Here is a 21,534-nt window from a genome sequence, read left to right on the forward strand (position 1 = left end):
GCAGACTCCAGGAGTGGTCCAGGTTTCTCCCCCACCTTCTCGCTGTCCAAATCTGCTGCCAGATCCGTTGGTGGGCCACAACAGTTTCCATCCTTTTCCTTCCAACCTCCAGTATGGAAATTGGTTATTTGTCACCACTGTTGGAATTGCAGAGGTTCGAGCCAAGTTATCCAGCATACAATGATTGCATTATCTCTAATAGACAACTCACATCCAGTGTGGATCTCGTTGATGCAAATTTGCTATGGCATGTTCTTTTTGTCCCCCAACGTGCATCATAGACCTAAAACATTTACAGAGAAATCACACGGAGAAGCTTTTACTTCTGCCCCTTCTGTAACTGGTGCTTGCTGACTGTTTTGTATCGGTTGCACAAAATAATATCTATGGTATGTTTTTCTTTTTTCTTTTTAGTTAGCTGGTGTTGCCTTTCTTGGAGCTGGTCTTTGGGCATGGAGTGAAAAGGTAAGCAAGTGAATTCCTTTTAACCATCATAGGATCTAAACATGTGATGGTGAACCTATGGCACATGTGCCACATGTGGCACGCACAGCCCTCGCTGCGGGCACACAAGCTGTCGCCCCAGCTTAGTTCCACTTTGCATGTGTGTGCCTCCCGCTGGCCATCTGATTTTCAGGTCTCTGCCACACATGCCCGGGGGTAGGGAGAGCTTGGGGGGGTGTTCTCCTGGGGGCTGGGGGGGGGAATGGCCCATTTTTCACTCATTTTTGCCCTCCCCAGCCCCCAGGAGCACTCTGGAAGCCTCCTAAAGGCTATGCACAGCCATTTTGTGAAGGGGGCAGGGTTTCAGGAGGCCAAAAATGCTGTATTCAGTGTATAAGATGCACCCAGATTTTCACCTTCTTTTTTGAGGGAAAAGGGTGCGTCTTATACTCCGAAAAATATGATACATAAGAATTGGAAATGTTTAACCTTGAGAAGACTAACGAAGAACATGGTCATGGTCTTCAAACACTTAAAAGGACATATACAGAAGAAGGTGACTCCACTTGGATGTTACCAAAAGCTTCTCAGGTGGTAGTCTCTAATTCATTGGGTGTGTTCAAGCTGAAAGTAGACTAGGTTATATCTATCTTAATCTTTCTAGGTTGTTTCCTGCACTGTAGTTTTTGCACTGAGGAGTGTGCGTGTAGCTTATTCTTTTACACACACACACACACACACACACACACACACACACACACAAAGTTAAAAGATCAACATTAAAATATAGAAAAGGAAGGGAAGAGCAAGGAAGGAAGGAGTGAGTTGAAAACAATAGAAAATGAAGAAAAGAAACTTTAAAAAGTTGTGTCTCATCTTCTTGATGGCAGTTATAAATATACTTGAAACGGTTTCTCCATTTCTAAATAACATAACATGGTTTCCTTCTCCTTTTATTCATTCCTTATTAAAAAGTAAATTCAGAAATTTGATTTGTATCCCTGTTCAGCAGAAACTCCATAAAAGATTTCCAGTCCTTTATAAAAATAGTTGTGTTCCCTCCCGGATCAGGGAAGTTAATTCAACCATTTCTGTGGTTCTGCCATCTTCACAATCCTTTCCTCTGTTGTTTCTGCAGTCTTAGCTTAAGCAGCTCTTTCTAACTGAGTGTTTTATGATTGTTTTTATGCTTTATGGTGTCTAAAAACAAGCAACTCTAGAGAATTGATGGCTTCTTTGTTGAGAAGGGCTAGTTAATGAACAGCCATCAAGTGAACAGCTATTTGGCTTTGTTGTTACAGAAGCAGGAAACCACTACAGAACACCAGCAAACCCTGCCCCAAAGAGCAATAAAATTACTCTGTGCCATCTTCAGCTCCTTTGCTCCATCTAGTGGAGGCTTCTTATATTTCCTCATTCTCAGATTTCTCGTTCTCAGCTTTCTGAGGCTCCTTGGCCAGTGATAAACTTGGTTTGTCATCAAGGCCACACTGATCAAAAACCTCTGGATTTATTAGTTGAACAATGACCTGGTTTCCAGTAAATTTGTTTCTTGAAAAACATCGTTGTGCAAAACTCAAGATAATTATGTGAGAGATGAGGGCCATTTCTCTTGTGTCTTTTTGGAAAGTGACTGAAAGGATTTTTTTAAAAAAAATCTCAGTGGAAAAAGAATTGCACTGTGCTTTATGGGTGCACCAGGGGTGGGTTTCAAAAATTGTTCAAACCTACTCTGTGGGCGTGGCCTCCTTTGTGGGAGTGGCTTGCTGCCCATGTGACCGGATGGGAGTGGCTTGCCACCCATGTGACCGGATGGGAGTGGCCTGCCACCCATGTGACCTGGTGGGAGTGGCCAAGACGATGTTATTACTAGATATTACTAATTACTAGATATTATTAATATTACTAGATCATTATTAATGCATAGATAACTGCGGGACATTACACACCCACCCACACCCACACCCACAAACTATGACAGTGCTAGGAAAACACAAAAAAAATAAAAATCCCCCCCCCCAAAAAAAGACTGCCAATGAAACCAGTTTTTTTTCCTAAGCCTAAGAACAGGAAAGACAAAGTCACTGGAATAAAAACCATCAAGGCAATGTGGAAAATTATAAAGGACAGGCACTCACAGAACCATCAACCACCTCAGAATTACCTAAACAAGGAGGGTGAAACACACTGCCTTGCAACAAACCTGGCCTGCCCATAGAAAAGCAGCCACTTTGAGACACATAAACCTGGTCTAAACACTTAAAAGCAACATATTGCATCAGAAATAAAACATTTGCAAAAAGGAATAACATTTCTTGTAATAAACATTCTATAAACAATAAATAAATAAAAATTCCCTAAACTAATTAAAAACTACCACGTTCAGAGAACACCAAAGGACCCCACAGTCCTCTCCCTCCTTATCTTTTTCTTTTTTGTCCTAACTTTCTCCTCCCCCCCCCCAACCCCACTCCCTTCTAGCACTGATGATGTTACCAAACTAGGAGTGCTGGAGAGGAGCTCTCACAGGGCGAAGAGCTTCCCACTACAGGCACAATCTATCTGCAGCTGTAAATGACTGCAAGCAGCAGCTTCAGTCACCTGCTCGCAGCTGACAGTTGCGTTTGGGAGTGGAAGTGGTGGCAGCAGAAGTGGGCACAGACGAGATGTCCCGCTTGCTGAGTAGAACGAGGCGGCGGGGATGCGTTGTTTCAGGGTGCCCCAAGTGTCGGCTCCTCTGAGTGTAGCCCATTCCCCCGCCCAAGAAGACCGTTTTATTTTTAAAAATGCCTCTGCAGACGATCTTGAAAACCTGCGAGGTTGCTTTGGGAGGAGGAAGACAGGCAGCATTCCCCCACCCCATCTCTGGTTGCCTGCAGCCTCGGAAGCTTCCGCAACTTCACAGTAAAAGCAATTAAGAACTTCTCTCGCTCGTGAGATTTTCTTTACTGTGCAAACGCTTGCTTTAAGGCTGCAGGCACCCAGGGAGGGGGGCAGGGGGAAATGCTGCCCATCTGTCCCCTTCCAAAGCAACCTTGCAGGTTTTCAAGATCATCCGGAGAGGCGTTTTTTAAAAAGAAAACGGTCTTCTTGGGAGCGGGAATGGGCTGCACTCAGAGGAGCCGGCGGGTTGCGCTTCTGGTTCTGGGGATTTCCCCCCCCCCGCAAAAGACCAGCTGCCCATCTCTCTAAATCCTTTTTAGGATTTTCTTTTTAAAAAACGCCTCTCCGGATGATCTTGAAAACCTGCAAGGTTGCTTTGGAAGAGGTTGCTTTGGAAGAGGTTGCTTTGGAAGAGGTTGCTTTGGAAGAGGTTGCTTTGGAAGAGGTTGCTTTGGAAGAGGTTGCTTTGGAAGAGGTTGCTTTGGAAGAGGTTGCTTTGGAAGAGGTTGCTTTGGAAGAGGTTGCTTTGGGAGGGGGAAGACAGGCAGCATTCCCCCACCCCATCTCTGGTTGCCTGCAGCCTCGGAAGCTTCCGCAACTTCACAGTAAAAGCAATTAAGAACTTCTCTCGCTCGTGAGATTTTCTTTACTGTGCAAAGGCTTGCTTTAAAACTGCAGGCTCCCGGGGAGGGGGGCAGGGGGAAATGCTGTCCATCTGTCCCCTTCCAAAGCAACCTTGCAGGTTTTCAAGATCATCTGGAGAGGCGTTTTTTAAAAAGAAAAACCCTGCAGGCACCCAGCGACAGGGGCTAGGAGCTAGGAACCTGGAAGTTAATTACTTCCGGGTTCACTGATGAACTGGTTCGCACGAACCGGTGCGAACCGGGAGGAACCCACCCCTGGGGTGCACGGCAAATAATTAAAAGGCCCCCCTTCAGAATTCAAAGTAAATAATAAGTTGCATTTTGTTGGACCAAAGGTTTAAAATATTGAAGCAAATGAGACCTGCCCCTTTGCCTAAGGAAAATGTTAAAACACATTCCTTTTGGGAACAGCATCTGGCAAGCAACATTTTCTTTTCTCTCCTCGTTTATTCTGAAAATCCATTTGCCTATTTAAAAATCTTGCATTAGGCCTTCATTTGAGTATTCTTATTCAGAGTCCTATTTTTCCATTACAGAATTGGATTCATTCACAATCCAACATTAAAATGAGCCTCGGTTGCTTTGGGTGAGATGGATGGCTATACAAATTTGATTAATAAATACAAGTGAACCTTTTAGTGTAATAAGAATTCTGTCATACTCCTAATACAATCCTGGAAAGAGAAAAGTGTCCTTAGCAGCACTAGTTTGCTAAGAAATGTTTGTAAAATGAATGATGATTGAGGAGGACCAGGAGGAGGAGGAAAAAGGAAGGAAGGAAAGAAAGAAGGAAGGACAATATGCAGACTGTTTGATCATAGAAATGTGATACATATTACAAAGAGATTGATGATTTTTTGAAGGGGGCAATTCATGGGATTGATGGTGTATTGATTGATTGATTCATTCATCTAACTATACAATTTTTGGCCACCCATCCTGCCATTTCTCCCCTTCCACCATAGAACCAATTTGCATTCCCTGCTATATCCCCATAAACCTATTTAAAGAGAGTAAACTAGGGGGAGCCAACATTGCGATGATACGGATGTGTGGTCTCAATGCTCCGAGACTGCAGCCAATACTTTTGCCGCTGGAGGGGTCCAATTGGACCTAAACCCTTCTGAAGAGATGGTGAACAGGAAGAATACATCTTGCTGATCTCAGGGACATCGCAAAGTCCCTGATCGATGCAAGAGAAGTTCTTCAAGCCGGCAACAAAAAATCGAGCCAAGGCTGACGAACTCGGGGCGGCTCCAAAACGGAAGGATACAGAAAGAAAAAGTGTTTCCAGCTGGTGAGGGACTTTTATTGTTTTAAAAAGAGACTGCCTATAAAAAACTTAAAATTAATCTAAATTGGAGAACAGAAGAATCAAGCGGCAGGATTAAATTTGGAATGGTTTTGGACAGTGGTTATCTTACTTTTTAATGCTATCTTCATAGATGGAATTTATGCAACTCTTTTAAAATGAATGGATTAAGTTTTCTTCTTGTATTTTTTCTTTTATTATTCTCTGTAACCTATGGACTAAAGTTTTCTTCTTTCATTGCTGTGGGTGTTTTTCTAACTCATTTAAAGATTGGACTCTTTTTTCTAACTTGAAATACAAAATGATACAAAAGAAATAAGGAAATTTGCAACAATAACACTGCTACTGGCAGGCTGGAAGGTTTGTGTATTGGAATTTGTGTATTGGAAATGGAACATTTTTTCCCCTTCACTGATTGTTTTGGCTTGGCACTACAAGGGCTCACTGCTTGGTTATAGAGAGTGATAAGAAGGGAAGCATACAGATGTCCCTTTGAAGTATATCTTTAACCAGAGAAAAGTGAAAACAAAACTTTTTGTGAATCTATGTTTAATTTTATTAACCTTCCGAGCTAAAGCAGCTGTGTTTGTTAGCTGGAGAGAATGGCACAATTTTAAAAGCAAACACAAATCTTAAGCTTGCAAAAGATATTTTCAGAAATACAGAAATTATCAAATACATATGAGAGGATAGAGAAGAAGCTGGAAGACTTAGAGCATATAACAGCAAAATATGATGAAGACGTTGAGGATGTTTATCAAATGCAAAACGTGGTGGTTAAAACTCAAAAAAGTGAAGTGGAAAATGAATATAAAGAAATTAAATTTGCTGATATTTATGGTGATTGGTTTGTCTCTGAAAATGGAAAGAGCGGAATACTGAAAGAGGAATTAAATGTAGGCAAAATTTATCCCAGAAGGCAAGATACAAAAGAAGAAAAAAAAACCCAAAGAATCTATGGATTTAAAGAGAGAAATTTTACTAGCAATAGTATTGATAACACTACTGACAATGAAAGATAAGCTGACTAAAGAAACAAAAGAAGGGCATCAATATTACATGAGAGATCTTATAAGCAAGGAGTTGCTAAGAGGAATCCATACAAAGTTGATCAAGAAGATGATTAGAGGACTGGCACTACAAATGGCAGAAGATATGAGACTGTTTTGCTATTGGAAAGATACAGGTTGATAGACGGAAGAATAGAATTTAAAACTAGTTAAACTTAGTGAATTTTATTGACAATAGATATAGTTTAAATAAATAATTGATAATGTTACTAGTAATGTTACTAATGTATACAATGTGTAGTGTTATGATGAGTATAATTGGATATGAATATTGAATGGTACCCATGTAAGGAAGATTAGAAATCCCTTTGGATTATACATAAAGGTTAATAAAAAAAGAACCAATCTGATACAGTTAAAGTTTTGATTATTAGGGGGAAAATGTTATGATACAGGATATAGTCAAATAAAGGATCGATAAGAATAACAACGTATATATAGATATGGGTATAACATAAGGAAACTGGATGTAAATTTTAAACAGTGATTTGAAAAAGAGGATTAGAAAACTTTATTATTAAATATTATGGATGTTTAGCTAGAATAGGACATAAGGATTTAGTGTTAATGGAGGATTTTAGAAATAGTAATTGAAAGGCCAGTATGTGGTTATGTATTAAATTTTGGTATATTTTATGATGAAGGACGCTTAAACAATTATAGTCAAATGAAAATGGAGATATAATGGTGATATGTATAAATATTTGAGTTAAAATACTCGAGTTAATATGAATTATGTTTGTTGACTGTGGAAGAGATGTCCGAAAGTCTTTTTGTAACCAACTGATACACTTTCTACAGTATGTAAAGAAGGATGTTATATTTGTTTTAAATAAAACAATTATTTTTTAAAAAAGATAGTAAATGAAGTGAAACTCTTGGAAAATAGGACTTTGCACTTGTGGTCAGAAGGTTAAACATTTTCTGTACTTTTGTAGAACACTGGCATGCTCATGGCACTTTGGATTGTCATTGGGAATCTCTGCATTGTTTGTCACATGTGAAGCTTCAGCAGGACTTCATCCTTGTTTGTTTGTGTTCCATTTTAGGGTGTGCTGTCTGACCTATCCAAAATGACTCGCCTGCATGGCTTTGATCCTGTGTTCCTTATCTTGTTCGTTGGAGGGGTGATGTTCATTCTGGGGTTTGCCGGCTGCGTGGGAGCCCTGCGTGAAAATATTTGCCTTTTGAAATTTGTAAGTTGCCGGACTCTGATGTATTTTTGTCAGGGGCGGGGGGAGAAACACTTGTGCAGAACTGGACTACCCTATCCAAAAGTCCAAACCACCATCAGATGGCAGCAACATTCCTGCCACCTAATGGCCATCTATTTCTTTGCATACTAATTCTAACAGCATTACTGAAAGGCTGTCACTTAGTTGGAAACTTCTGAACAACGCCTTAGAAAATTTTAATTTTCATTGAACATGACTTTCTCAAAGTAGTTTTCAGACTACTCAACCTTTGTTTCTCCCTTTGGGAATACTGGGGGTTGTAATCCCAGCACAATTGGAAAGAACTAGGTGATCAAATATATAAGGAAGTATATGTAACTAGATTACTGCTAATGTTCACTGGTATGATACATATTCGTTTCTGTTTTGAATTATTCTGGAAAAGAGATTAAGCTCTTTGTGTGGTTGTCTCTATAGGAGAAAATAAAGTACAGAATCAAACCAGGTTTCAAAGTCTGAGCACAAACTCACTTAACATGAGAAAGTAGTTTCAGCCTACATTCTTTAAACAAATTCTTAGAATTCAGTATGACTGAAAACCCTTCCACCAAACCTAAGCATGAGGTTTTGTTTTTGCCTTGTTGGGGCAATTGAATTCATACCTTGGATGTTCCTAATAATATTAGCCAACTGAAGATTCTCAGCCATCCAGGTCATGGCTGTCCCAATGGGGCGTTTTCATTATTTTTCATTATTTTAATTGAAAAGACAGTGCTATGTCAAGATAACAATTGCAAATAAAGCAGAGCCAAAAAAAAGTTGATAGTAGATCTTAACACACAGGCTAATAACAATAAAAATAATATAATAACAGTAACTATAGTGGTATGACCAAAAAAGAAAAAAAAAGAACTTTAATTAAATTTCTACTTACATTAGCCTAGTTACAATTTTCCCTTACTATAGTCAGACTAACATTTATTGACATTCATAAACTTATTTTCCCTCTCATTTCTACCTCTTGTCACTATGCATTCATAAAATGTATTCCATATTTCGAGTCTTCTTTATCTTTAATTTTTAAGGTTAATCTATCCATTTCAGCACAATCCCAATTTTTCAGAATATCAGAGAAGAGGCCTTCTTTTTGATAGGTAAAGTGACTGGCCATCACTATGATGCTATACTTTTCTGTTGCATTTATCCACATTTATTTACTGCAATTTTATATCTTGAAAATTGCTGAAAGCGAAGCTTCTGCAGCGATAAAACATAAAATGAAGCAAAATATGAATCCTAACTGTAACAATATTGCCTCTTTGGGATGCACATTAATTGGCTGATCAACCGCGAGGTAGAAGAAACAAAAAAGAATGTCGAGCAGCTTCAAAGGCCTCAGTTTCTCTCTTTGTTACCAATTCAGTTTGTCTCCTGGCTCAAATCAATCTGACATATGCGTTATTACAGACCTGCTCCCATTTTTTTCAAAGAAGCAATTTTCTCTATCTAGCTTTCCTTGTTGTCCAAGGCTGTGAATTATGGCACGATACCTTAATAGATTTTGAAGATTGCTACAAGCAAAGCATGGGGTGTTAGTTGATGCCACCGTGCAGGAGGTTTTCCTGGGGTGGAGAGGTCATGGCGAGTTTTTTATTTTCCTTGTGAAAATAGACAGATGCCTTTTTTTCTTGATTTTCAGACATTTTGTCTTTGGGGGAACCTTTTCCATCTATAAAATCCAGAGCCAAACTAAAAAATTCTCTTAAAAAAATCATGGGGAACAGCCAAGATATATCACAGTTGGGAATTATCTACACCCTCAATTAATTGGAGCAGTTTGATCCTTTCCATGTGGTTGGCCAATTCCATGGAATAATCTTCCCATTAAATTGCTGATGACCTTTCCAGAGGACTGGAAAAGAGCTGATTTGGTTCCCACCTTCCAAAAAGGAAAAAAAAAAAACCAGACCCAGGTTAGATTTGTCTGTACTAATCAGCCTAACATCAATACCAGGGAAAATACTGGAAAAGATAATTAAAAAACAGATCTGCCAACACCTAGAAATGAGTAAAGTAATAACTAGCAGCCAGCACGGGTTTGTTAAAAACAGATCATGCCAAACCAGTCTTATTTCATTTTTCAACATACCATGTTTTCCCCAAAATACGACAGGGTCTTATATTTTTTTGACCCACGAAATATGGCCTTAGGCTTATTAAAAGGGGGGGGGCTTAGTGTTTTTGGGTTGCCGGGCGGCTGCTCCCTTGTGACCGGGCTCCCAAACAGCCAGGCAGAGCCTCAGGGTCGAATGGCTGTGTTGCGCTGTCACAGCAGCAACACAGCAGCCATGAGGTGACCACGCTCGCGAGCAGCTGCCCGGCAACCCCCCTTTCCAGCCAGGCACAGTGCCACTGACCGACCTAGCGGTACCCGGAAGGCACCAAGCAATGCAAGCACCTGTTCACAGCCCTCCGTGGCTGGGCGTCTTCGGAATGCCCCTAGGTGAGTGAATTGGGCTCTGCATGGCTGGAGAGGGGGGTTGCGCAAGTGGCTTTTCTGCTCCCCGCTCGCGTGACTTGCAGGCTCACGATGCCCTTGGCTAACTCTACAGTATCTACAGAGCCAGGACATCTCCGCTGCTGGCGCCGCCCACCACTTGGGGTTTTTTGCGGCTTTCAAAGCACGGAGGACGGATGCCACTCTGGAAGTATGCTCTCAGAGCGGTATCCTACCTCTGTGCTTTGGAAGCCGCAACGGAGGACAGATGCCGCTCTGAGAGTATGCTCTATGGTTGTACGCTCTGCAGCCCACAACCATAGAGAGTACTCCCAGAGCGGCATCTATAAAGCCCTGGTAAGACCACAGCTAGGGTACTGCGTCCAGGTTTGGTCACCACACTATAAAAAAGATGTTGAGACTATAGAAAGAGTGCAGAGAAGAGCAACCAGGATGATTAGTGGACTAAAACGTATGAAGAATGGTTACAGGAACTGGACATGGCTCGTCTAATGAAGAGAAAGGCCAGGGGAGACAGTGTTCCAATATTTGAGGGGCTGCCACAGAGAGGAGGGGGTCAAGCCATTTTCAAAATCACCTGAAGGCCCGACAAGGAATAATGGATGGAAATTGACCAAGAAGGGATTCAACCTAGAAACAAGGAACTTTCTGACAGTGAGAACAATCAACCAATGGAACAGAAGTTGCCTTCAGAAATTGTGGGCGCTTCATCACTTGAGACTTTCAAGAAGATATTTGACTGCCGTTTGTCAGAAATTGTGTATGGTCTCCTGCTTCGGTGGTGGTGGGTTGGACTAGATGAGCTACAAGATCCCTTCCAACTTTGTTAATCTGTTAAATTTGTTAAATCTCCTAAAGATCATCTTGAATTCCCTGGAGCACTGTTGAAAACCAACTGGCTCCCAATACAGGAGAATATTTGTAGCTCAGAGTTGAAATGAGGAATCCTTGGTGCTCTTTGAGCTTGGTTGTCTTCTTGCAGACGTTTCATGTCCCAAACTAGGTAAACTAGTTGATGTTCATGATGATGACTAGCACTGATGATGTTACCTAGTTTGGGTCATGAAACATCTGCAACCAAGTTCAGAGAGCACCAAGAATCCCTCAACTGGCCTTCTGTTTGTGATGGATGCATTCTTCCCTTTCCTAAAATTGGTTGTCTCTTTTTCTCTCTCCATTCCTTCTTTCTTTGCTATAGTTCTGTGGGACCATTGTCGTTATTTTCATTTTGGAGTTGGCCTTGGCTGTTCTGGCGTTCTTGTTCCAGGACTGGGTGAAAGACCGAGTAGAAACTTTCTTCAAAAACAACATTAAGGCCTACAGAGATGACATTGACTTGCAGAACCTCATTGATTCATTGCAAAAAATGGTAGGTTGTTGGGTTAACTGTGGCTGATCTACGTCACATTTTGTTTTAAATTAAATTAAATTATTACATCCTTGAATTACAAATATAATGAAGCCTACCCATTATAGTTGTAAGTTGTGATGGTCATAAAACAGGTCAGTCACGTGATTTTAAAATCTTTACAGAGGTCATTAAGCAAATAAAGTGGTGCTAAGTGAATGCTGCAGTGGTTTAGCCAAAACCCATTGTGTGCAAGAGTGCGGTTTTGCAGAAAACTGGAAGGAAATCCAAAACTGGAAGGAAGACAAAACCATCACAACATGGGGTCATGTGACCAGGAGACACTACAAATGACCAAAAATATGGCTATGTGCTAAGTATCTGAAGTGTGGCCATGTTATTATGGTGGCAGGGCGACTCTTGAAATTTGGATCCAGGTCATAAGTCCCATTTTTCTGGTAGGTCATACTACCAGAAGCAAGGTTTTACATGTAGACAAGAAAAACCAAAGGTACAAGTATAGCTTACTCAAAAACAGTAACTGTGAGTGGGACGTTAGAGTCCTAGTGAACAATCACTTAAACATGAGCCAGACATGTGCGGCAGCAGGCAAAAAAGCCAATAGTCCTTGATTGTATAATCAGAGGCACAGAACCAAAATCATGTGCAGTATTAGTACCACTTTATAAATCCTAACAGTGAGGACAATTTACCAGTGGAACAGCTTTCCTTCAAAAGTTGCTGGTGCTTCATCACTGGAGGCTTTTAAGAAAAGATTGGACAGCCACCTGTTTAAAATGGTACAGGGTCTCCTGCTTGATCAGGGAACTGGACTAGAAGACCTCCATGGTCCCTTCCAGCTGTATTCTGATTCATTGCTTTTCCTAGGATGCTATGTTGATTTTGTCGTCTAGCTTCTGCTTTGGAATGCTGTTCTAAAGCAGTCTGATGTTGCTTACCTTCTTCATGCTCTCTCTCCGTAGTTGTTGTGTATATCAGATGCTCAAATGCATTTTCTCTCTTTTGTTTCCTCTCTTGCAGAACCAATGTTGTGGTGCTCAGAGTCCAAACGATTGGAACCTCAACATTTATTTCAACTGTAGCAGTGCGAGCAAAAGTCGGGAAAGATGCGGAGTCCCCTTTTCCTGTTGTATCCCAGATCCTGCAGTGAGCTACTTCCTGTCTCCTTGCCCCAACTTATTCTCCAAAGCACCTGAAGACAAGACAAGACACAACGGATGGAAACTAATCAAAGAGAGAAGCAACCTAGAACTAAGGAGAAATTTCCTGACAGTGAGAATAATGAATCAGTGGAACAACTTGCCTCCAGAAATTCTGGATTGCTCTAACATTGAAAGTTTTCAGACAGATTGGACAACCATTTTTCTGGAATGGTATAGGGTTTCCTGCCTAAGCAAGGTGTTCATGGAGAGAAGGACTAGAAGACTTTCAATAGTCTAATCTGAACCCTTGATCAGGCAGGAAACCCTATCCCATTTCAGACAAATGGTTGTCCAATCTCTTTTTAAAACCTCCAGTGATGGAGCATCCACAACTTCTGGAGGGAACTTCAGTTCCACTGATTCATTGTTCTCACTGCCAGGAAATTTCTCCTTAGTTTCCATCCATTAATTGTTGTCCTGCTTTCAGGTGCTTTGGAAAATAGGTTGACCACCTCTCCTTTGTGAAAACCCCTCAGATATTGGAGCACTGTTATCATGTCCTCTCTGGTCCTTCTTTTCATTAGACAAGACCTAATAATTCCTGCAACCATTCTTCATATATTTTATCCTCCCATCCCCTAATCATCTTTGTTGTTCTTCTCTGCATTTTTCTAGGGTCTCAACAGCTTTTCTCTAATCAAAGAAGTCAATTTAGCTATTTCAGCAATTTCCATCATCTTCACCAACCATTCCTCTATTGTGGACAATACCAAATCTATCTTTGTGCATACAGTAACTTTGTTGTGGTTATCATATATAAAAACAAAGTTCCATTGCTTTATTTACATGGATTGTCCATCAGTCCCAAGAGAAAGACTTCTGGCCTCAATTACATATTAATCTTTAAAATCTTCTGACTCAGAGTATATATCAAAATCCAGAATTTTACAGGTTTTTTTACGCGTTCACCAAATAATGACAAAATATCCCGTCATTATCAACATAAATTTGATGCCCCTTTATATATTCTAGACCTGTGATGGCAAACCTATGGCATGTGTGCCACAGATGGTATGTGGAGCCATTTCTGAGGGCACAGTAGGTGTTGCCCTGTCAGCTCCAGCACACATGCGTGCGCTAGCCACCTGATTTTCGGCTTTGATTTTTGGCCATTTTCTGCCCTCAGGGAAGCCTCTGGAGGGCAAAAAATGGCCCAACTCACAAACCAGAAGTTTGGGAATGGACTTCCGGTTTGCACGCTGGGCTGTTTTTTGCCTCTTGAACCCTCTAGAGGCTTCAGGAGAAAGAAAAACGGCCCAATATGCCTCCTGGAAGCTTCAGTGAGGCTTGTGCACATGTGCAGGGTGTGTGTTTTGGCTCTCTTTATCATACATTTTTTTACTTGTTCCTTATCCGTATTTTTTAAATCAAAAAATCCACAAATGATACATTGAAAATAAATGGATGCTACATCATCATTTTCCAGGAACACTTCATATGTTTCAGCTTTGGTCTCTGGCATAAGAATTGATCATGCCATATGCGTAAAAGGCTGATTGATAGAATTGCCCACAACTGCCCATAACTCTTGCTACATACCTATACTGCAAAGGGTTAGGGTTAGCATTGGTTGCAGATGGCCACAGATGGGTCAATGCAAACACCTCCCAAGGCCCAACTGGGCATTGTGTAGAGATGCTCGTCACACCTGTTGATTGGTTGATCCAACATCCTGTCCTGTGTTTTGCTGTTTGAGGGCTCCCTAGTCAGAATGTTAACATTTGCAGATATATGAATTTAACAACTGTACAGCCATCTACGAATGACCGATGTGGATGTTCCCTTATTTGCAATGCCAGAGAAGCCTGTTTGATGCTTAAACTTTTTACCAGATTGATCAATTTACAGAATTGATTTAGATGAACTGCAAAGGATTACAGAGCTTCACTGCATCCAACAATCAGAGGGTGATTGCTATGTTGGAAAATTGGAGCAAAAACGGTGTCATTGAGAATCCTTGGTGAAAAGGTGAAATAAATCTCTTCCCTAAAGCGTTGTGAGAAGTTATGTCAACTCTTTTTCTTCTCTCCCTTCAGCAAAATGTGGTGAATACCCAGTGTGGCTACGATGTCAGAAATATGGTGAGTATTTCTTAATTCTCCCTTCCCTCATTTCTCACATCCTTTCACCATCCCAGCGTTCTGTAGACAGTGGCCCACAAACTTTTGGGGGGCAGGGACTGGTTCCCTGGAGTGAGGGTTTTTCTGTGGACCGGAGCGGGCATGGTTTCATATGCTGCCTATGTCCCACAGATGAGACTTTGCTTGTTTGCATGGACTGGCCTGCCACGGACTGGTGCTGGTTCATGGATTGGGAACCCCTGTTGTAGAAGAAAGGGGATCTTGGGGAAAAAATGGAATAAAGCAAACGATTAGCTGGTGAAACATGTTAATTCCCATGTAGGAAAGGCGTTGATTTCATTTTTGCACTTTCATTTTGTTAGCCTTTACCAAATCACCAGCAGCTTGGCCAATGGGTAGATCTTTCAGTCATTTGGGTTCAGCACAGACTTAAGTAGCAATAGCAGACTTTTATACTGCTTCACAGTGCTTTGTAAACTGCTCTTGAAGCGATTTACAGAGTCAGCCTCTTTTCCCCAACAATCTGGGTCCTCATTTTACCGACCTCAGAAGGATGGAAGGCTGAGTCAATCTTGAGCCTAGTGAGATTTGAACTGCTGAATTACAGGCAGCCGGCAGGCAGCAGAAGTAGCCTGCAGTACTATATTCTAACCACTGCGCCACTGCGGCTCTAAAGCATGGAAGACTTCTTACCTCCCTGCTGGTGTGGTGTGGTTTTTTTGTACAGCTGGTGAACTGAAGCAGCATCAGAGGCCTGTAGTGTTTTAACAGATTTGTTCCTTGAACCTTGTGATTCTCAGAACTGGGGTAAATTGCCATTTTGCTTAGAGCTTTGGATGCCTTGTAAGGATCAAGCTAACTTTCAGAATGCTCCCTCCCATGTTTAATTTTGAGAAATACACAATAGGTTTTTTGTCTTGTCCCTTATGGATTGATGGGAAGCATTTTCCTCCAGCTCCCCTTTATTTATCACGGCAAGCTGGCATGGTGCCTAGTTAAATCCCACACCAAAATCCAATTGTTCTCAATTTTGCTTTCTGTCTGGCAACCACCAATTTTCTTTCTGCTGTTTGGGTTCTGCAGGATGGTTTGGTTGAGTCAAAAAATATTTAGGGTGATGATGTTGGTGGAAGAAAGAGACGCTCTCCAAGATTGCCCAAAGAAATGTCTTCATGGATGGTTATTTGTGTCCACATCCATTCAGTTCAATTCAGCTCATTTCTGGCTATCTGATAGATTGTTGGTAACAGTTTGGAGGAGTTTTGCTGAGTAACACACATATCCATCGTGTTGATGACACTTGCTGGCAAAGGGCCCAAATATGAGGTTTACTTGGCTAAAACTAGCTTTTGTAGGAAAACCATTGTAAGCTTTTTATTAAGCAAAGCAGATCGTTTCCTGTTCTTGTTGTTTGAGTATTCTTTTTATTGGAAAAAAATATGAATGTCACCACATTGGTTGGTTGTTTCACATCCAGGTAGTACAGCTAATTCTCAACTTACAATCATTCATTTAGCGATCATTTGAAGTTGCAACGGGGCTGAAAAAGATAACTTACAATTGGTCCTCAGACTTACAACCATGTCAGCATCCCTATGGTCACATGATCAAAATCCAGGTGATGGAAACTGGCGTGTATATATGATGGTTGTAGCATCCCGGGTCACGTGATTGGATTGGCCTTTGCAAACTTCCCAACTGTCTTCTGACAAGCAAAGTGAATGAGGGAAGCCAGATTCGCTTAATAAGTTCATGTTTCACCTAAGTGTAGTGATTTGCTTAACAGCCATGGCAAAAATGGTTGTGAAATCTCACTTAACAATTGCCTGGCTTAACAATGAAAATTCTGATCCCAATTATGGTCATAAGTCAAGGACTACCTGTATTTTTGGCAACGGTACAGACATGGTTTGCCATTGTCTTCTTCAGGAATTTTTCAACCAACCAACCAATCTACCTACCTACCCATACTCACACCCCAACCAGCCAGCCAGCCAACCAACCAATCAACCTACTAACCTACTAACCAACCAACTTACCTACATACCTACCTACCTTCCTATCTACCAATCACCCTAACAACCAACTAACCAGTCAACCCAGCAATCACCTACCAACCAACCAATCAACTAATCAACTTACCTACCTACCTACCTAACAACCAACCAACCAACAAAAATAATTTAAATAAATAAAATAAAAACTTCTCTTGTTCTGGAATTTGTTTGGTGGGTCTCCATCCAAGTACTAATCTTCCTTTGGGTCCTCCATCTCACTCATCTCCTTTTCTTCTTCTAGTCTTTATCATATTGGGAGGAACGAATCTTCACAAGGGGCTGCATCGCTGCCCTGGAAGCCTGGCTGCCCAGAAATATTTATATCGTTGCAGGAGCCTTCGTTGCAATTTCATTATTGCAGGTGAGTGACTGCAGGCTACATATTTAAAGCATTTCCCAACTTGCCAAGAATTGACCCTCATTCCCTTCATCTGTAAGAGACAGTCTGCAACACATTTCATTACAAATGAGTTTGAGCTGAAAACTTCACAATGTGTCTTGTTTTGTGGGCCAAATGAGCTTGGGGGGGGATCATTTTCTAACATTATTTTGAGAATAAAAGAAGCCTTGGAAAGAGGACATGATGTGAAGTTTTGTCCTGAACATGGAACGATTGTCCAGAACAATTGTAGAACAATACCTCTGAGCACCACTGCAATTTGTGTATTTCTTACAGAGGGGCCCCAAGTTAAAGATGTAATGATGTCATTCAAAGATGCTGAGCTTTATCTAAAGTGGAATGCAATGTAGAATGAGGAAGTATACCACTCTTCCTTTTTTTATACTGCCATTCTTTTGCTACCGATGAATTCTTGGCCATAGTAAAGGCCAGGTTGAAAGAACTGAGCTGCATGATGCTTTGGAAAACTTCCATATATTAGACTCCATATATTAAACCTTTTCTAGAGGTATGACTGTGTAAAAATCCACAGATTTCAATTATTTCAATAACAGAAAGGGTTTCTTTTCATAGCTTCTGGGTGATTGAGCTTTTGGTTTACATTTTTGTTTTTAAATATCTCAGCTTTCCCAGACAAAGTCTGCAGAGAGTTAGTTAGCTGAATCCCATTATTAGGTAAGGTAAAGTAAAAGTTCCCCTCACACGTATGTGCTAGTTGTTCCCGACTCTAGGGGGCGGTGTTCATCTCTGTTTCAAAACCAAAGAGCTGTCTGAAGACATCTCTGTGGTTAGGAGACTTCCACTTGGCCATCATGACTAAATGCCAAAGGCTGACAGAACATTGTTACCTTCCCACCAAAGGTGGTTCCTATTTTTCTACTTGCATTTTTATTTGCTTTTGAACTGCTAGGTTGGCAGAAGCTGGGACAAGTAACGGGAGCTCACTCTGTTACGCAGCGCTAGGAATTCAAACCGCCAAACCTCCGACCTTTCTGATCGACAAACTCAGCATCTTAGCCACTGAGCCACTGCGTCCCTTATAAATATTAGGAGTTACCCATAAATTGTGAAGATTTGTCATACGAGTGAGACTAAAGTCTCTGTCTCTCTAAACCTGGGATTGCAAATGTCTGCAGGGAAATGGAATTGCAGCATAGAAATTGACAAAACCATTCTATACTTTTTTGAGCAATATATCCATTTATTAATGGACAGTTATTAAAACAGTGGTTGTTTAAACATCTGCCATTTTCCTTACATGTTCCTACTTCACTTTTCATTGTTAGCTTATTTAAATAGTTCCCTCAACCATAATAATTGACTAAATGCCCCTTTAATATTCCATTATTGAACACAGGTTTCAAGGTTTTTCTGATCTTACTAGAAGTGTTTTGAGCTCAGAATATTTCTGGTGGGGTTAAAACATACTGCTTGAGGTTTGAAAAGAGGTTATTCTGAATTCGGCTTGTTTTGCATACATTTATAACAAGCCCTGTCCAGAAGGCATCTCTCAATTCTTCAATTCTATTTCATACCTATCACAGTCCCTCCTTTCATCTCTAAAAGCTTGAGAAGAAGACTGCAGAGGAGTATGGAAACACACCATTATATCATTTAAAGTTGGAGAAATATCATCTCCAGTTTCAGAACTATCAGGACTGTGGTTCAGCCAGAAGGTCTTTCTTTAGAACCTGGTCCCAAAGGTGCTTTTTTCCCCAAAAAGGCAACTGGACTTTCTTGTTTTTTTCTCCTTTGAAAATGTTTCGCTTCTCATCCAAGAAGTTTCTTCAATTCTCAGGAAGCTTCTTGGATGAGAAGTGAAATGTTTTAAAAAGTGGGAAGTCAAATTGTCTTTTGGAAAAAAAAAACACCTTTGGGATAACCATGAAGAACATCCATAGACCTTTAGAATCTGACACCCATTACTTTCTATTTTTTAACCCAGTTGAAATGGGGCGTTTGAAAGTGGAACATTTTGAATTCAAATCACTTTGTGTGCCATGAAACAACATGAAATATCAATTATGTGCCATCAGGTCCGTGTTGACTCTTAGCAACCACATAGACAGATTTTTTACATCAGCGGCCACCAAACCTTTTGGCACCAGGGATCAGTTCCATGGAGAGAGGATGGGACTGCACTTGTTTCTGGCATGCCTAGACTCCTGTTCTACATGACAATCTGCCCCTAGCTTGATCCTTCAAATCTTCTGTAGTGCACTCACCACCACTGAAACTGACTCCATCCACCTTCCTCCTCCTCCTCCCTGTTCCTCTTCCTCCTTCCACTTTTCCAAGGATCAGAGCCTTCTCCAGAAAACTAGGTCTTTGCCTAATGTCTCCAAGGTAGGATAATTTGGTCATTTGTGCCTTGTGGACTTGAAAGATTCAATGAGATAATATTGGTTTCTGTTGTTATTTGGGGAAATATGTGAAATCAGTTATCTACTCTAAATTGGATTTCTCTCTCTCTCTCTCTCCATCCCTCTCTCCCCCACCCCCCATTTTTCATTAGATATTTGGGATTTTCCTGGCTAAGACACTGATTTCTGATATTGATGCAGTGAAGTCCGGCTTTTATTTCCCAAGATAAAAACTATCCACAAAGACCAATCGATCTTCACTCTTTGTACCACAATTGTAAAGGGAAACGAAAGGAAGTCTGAAGCTTAGAAAACATTGAGTTCACCTAGAACGTAAAGCCGCTATATGTCTTTGGTTAAAATGCTGGATGAAATCTTGCTCTGATTTTTGAGAATTGTTTTTCAACATTGTTTTGTTTGAAGGAGACACATTCACTCCAGCTCTTTTCTGCATGCTGATGGGTGAAGACCAGGGCATGCAACATCAACCTCCTTTTAGTGATGTCCGTATCAGGACCATTGTTTCTATTTTATTTTTTCCTCCTTCCTTTTTCTTTACAGGATTTTGAAGTTAGAATGTTACATTCCAAATGTTTCAGTGCCTAGAAAAAAAAAAGAAGTCGCACAATGCCAAATAATTAAGGGTGTGGAGATGAGAGAGGAAGGCCTGCAAGTTTATGCTGATACTAAAAACAAGTTCAGGGAATGTTGTACATGTTGACAAATGGAAGTATATTGTTTGTGAATTTTTACATGGAAGCCATGTTTGTAGAGTTGTATGAGTGGGTGGGATTAAGGATTCCTGCTCTTTCTTAACCCTTTGGTTAGACCCCATGCGTAGAGAAGATGGGCATTTTCCTCCTGTGGAACAGATCCAATGAATCCATTTCAGATGCTACAAGATCTGGAGAAGACACTGCCTGCTTTAGAAGGAACTCTTATCAGATTGCAAATATTTACCTAAGTGGATTTATAAAAACAAAGAAACAAATGCTATTATTTTCATTCCCTGGTGTCAAGACTGGATTCTCATGTCATTTCTTTATTTTAGACTTTTGTAAAATTGGTCTAGTTATTTATATTGGTTTGGAAAAAGGAATGTGCTATTCTACAACATAGCTAACATTGCAGGAAGTGGTTACACATGATATAAAATCACATCCGCTGAATGTTATTGCTAAATTTGATGGTATATTTCTAAAAAAAATAGTCACAAGTAGATCTAAAATATGTTCTATTTCCCTCTCTCTCTATGGTAGCCCTTAAAACTGGTTTTCCTGAATATTAAGGAAGAATTGGGTGCATTTAAACATTTAAATGCATTGACAGGAGAAAACAACATGGAATGCCTATACCCTTTCCTCTTTGGATAGTGGGAGTATTTAGACTTATTGGACATTACCCCCACCTGAAAAAAGGGTCTACAACACATCTTTGGAGCTTGGAACACATAAGCCATGCATGATCTCTTCAACGGCTCGTTTAATCTCATATTCACCACTTCTCTGAAAGCTGAACTGCCTATAAAAACCGAAAGGCCTTCAGATATGGAAGCTGAGTGTCATCCTGCCCAGTCTATTGTAAATTAATCAGGAGTTTAATTTTCTGTGGTCCTTCAGGTTTTACTAAACTAGCTTTTCTAAGAACTTTGGAGAAAGTAGCCCAGTGGGGCTTGTAGCCCAACAACAGGGCATCTTCTAATAATGGTCAAAGCCAACTTAGAAGACAGTGCTCTGGCACATACCAGACAAAAGTTTTGTTTTGTGAAGAATATGGAATGTGCACTATTTTCCCCATGAAACCAATCTGTAATTGTCATAGGAATTGATGATTGGAGTCTTTATACCTTAGAGGGTTCTTCAGTAATTTCAGTTTATATTCCTCTAAAATACAGCTTTGGCAAAATTAGTCAATTATGTATTTCAGGGATTATTAGAATAATTTCACAGTACGTCATTTAGCCAAAGGTTATAATCCTATGCACACTTACTTGGGAGAAAATCTTATTAACAAGAC

The 21,534-nt window shown here is 40.6% G+C and overlaps 1 protein-coding gene across 2 annotated transcripts in view; it reads left to right on the forward strand.

Annotated features, from left to right (window-relative positions):
* TSPAN14 (tetraspanin 14) overlaps positions 1–20,739 on the forward strand; it is a 69,952-nt gene extending 49,213 nt beyond the window's left edge. Inside the window, exons 3-9 of one of the 2 annotated variants that reach the window (XM_032231968.1) lie at positions 415–465; positions 7,403–7,549; positions 11,245–11,415; positions 12,436–12,561; positions 14,654–14,698; positions 16,997–17,116; positions 19,671–20,739. In XM_032231968.1, coding sequence (XP_032087859.1) covers positions 415–465; positions 7,403–7,549; positions 11,245–11,415; positions 12,436–12,561; positions 14,654–14,698; positions 16,997–17,116; positions 19,671–19,748 — 738 coding nt within the window. In that variant the 3' untranslated portion in view covers positions 19,749–20,739. Of the gene's footprint in view, positions 1–414; positions 466–7,402; positions 7,550–11,244; positions 11,416–12,435; positions 12,944–14,653; positions 14,699–16,996; positions 17,117–19,670 lie in introns of those variants that run through there. The other variant, XM_032231967.1, reaches the window with a different exon arrangement.
* Positions 20,740–21,534: the final 795 nt, after the last annotated feature.

Source organism: Thamnophis elegans, chromosome 15 (assembly GCF_009769535.1).
Source record: "Thamnophis elegans isolate rThaEle1 chromosome 15, rThaEle1.pri, whole genome shotgun sequence".
Taxonomy (NCBI): domain Eukaryota; kingdom Metazoa; phylum Chordata; class Lepidosauria; order Squamata; family Colubridae; genus Thamnophis; species Thamnophis elegans.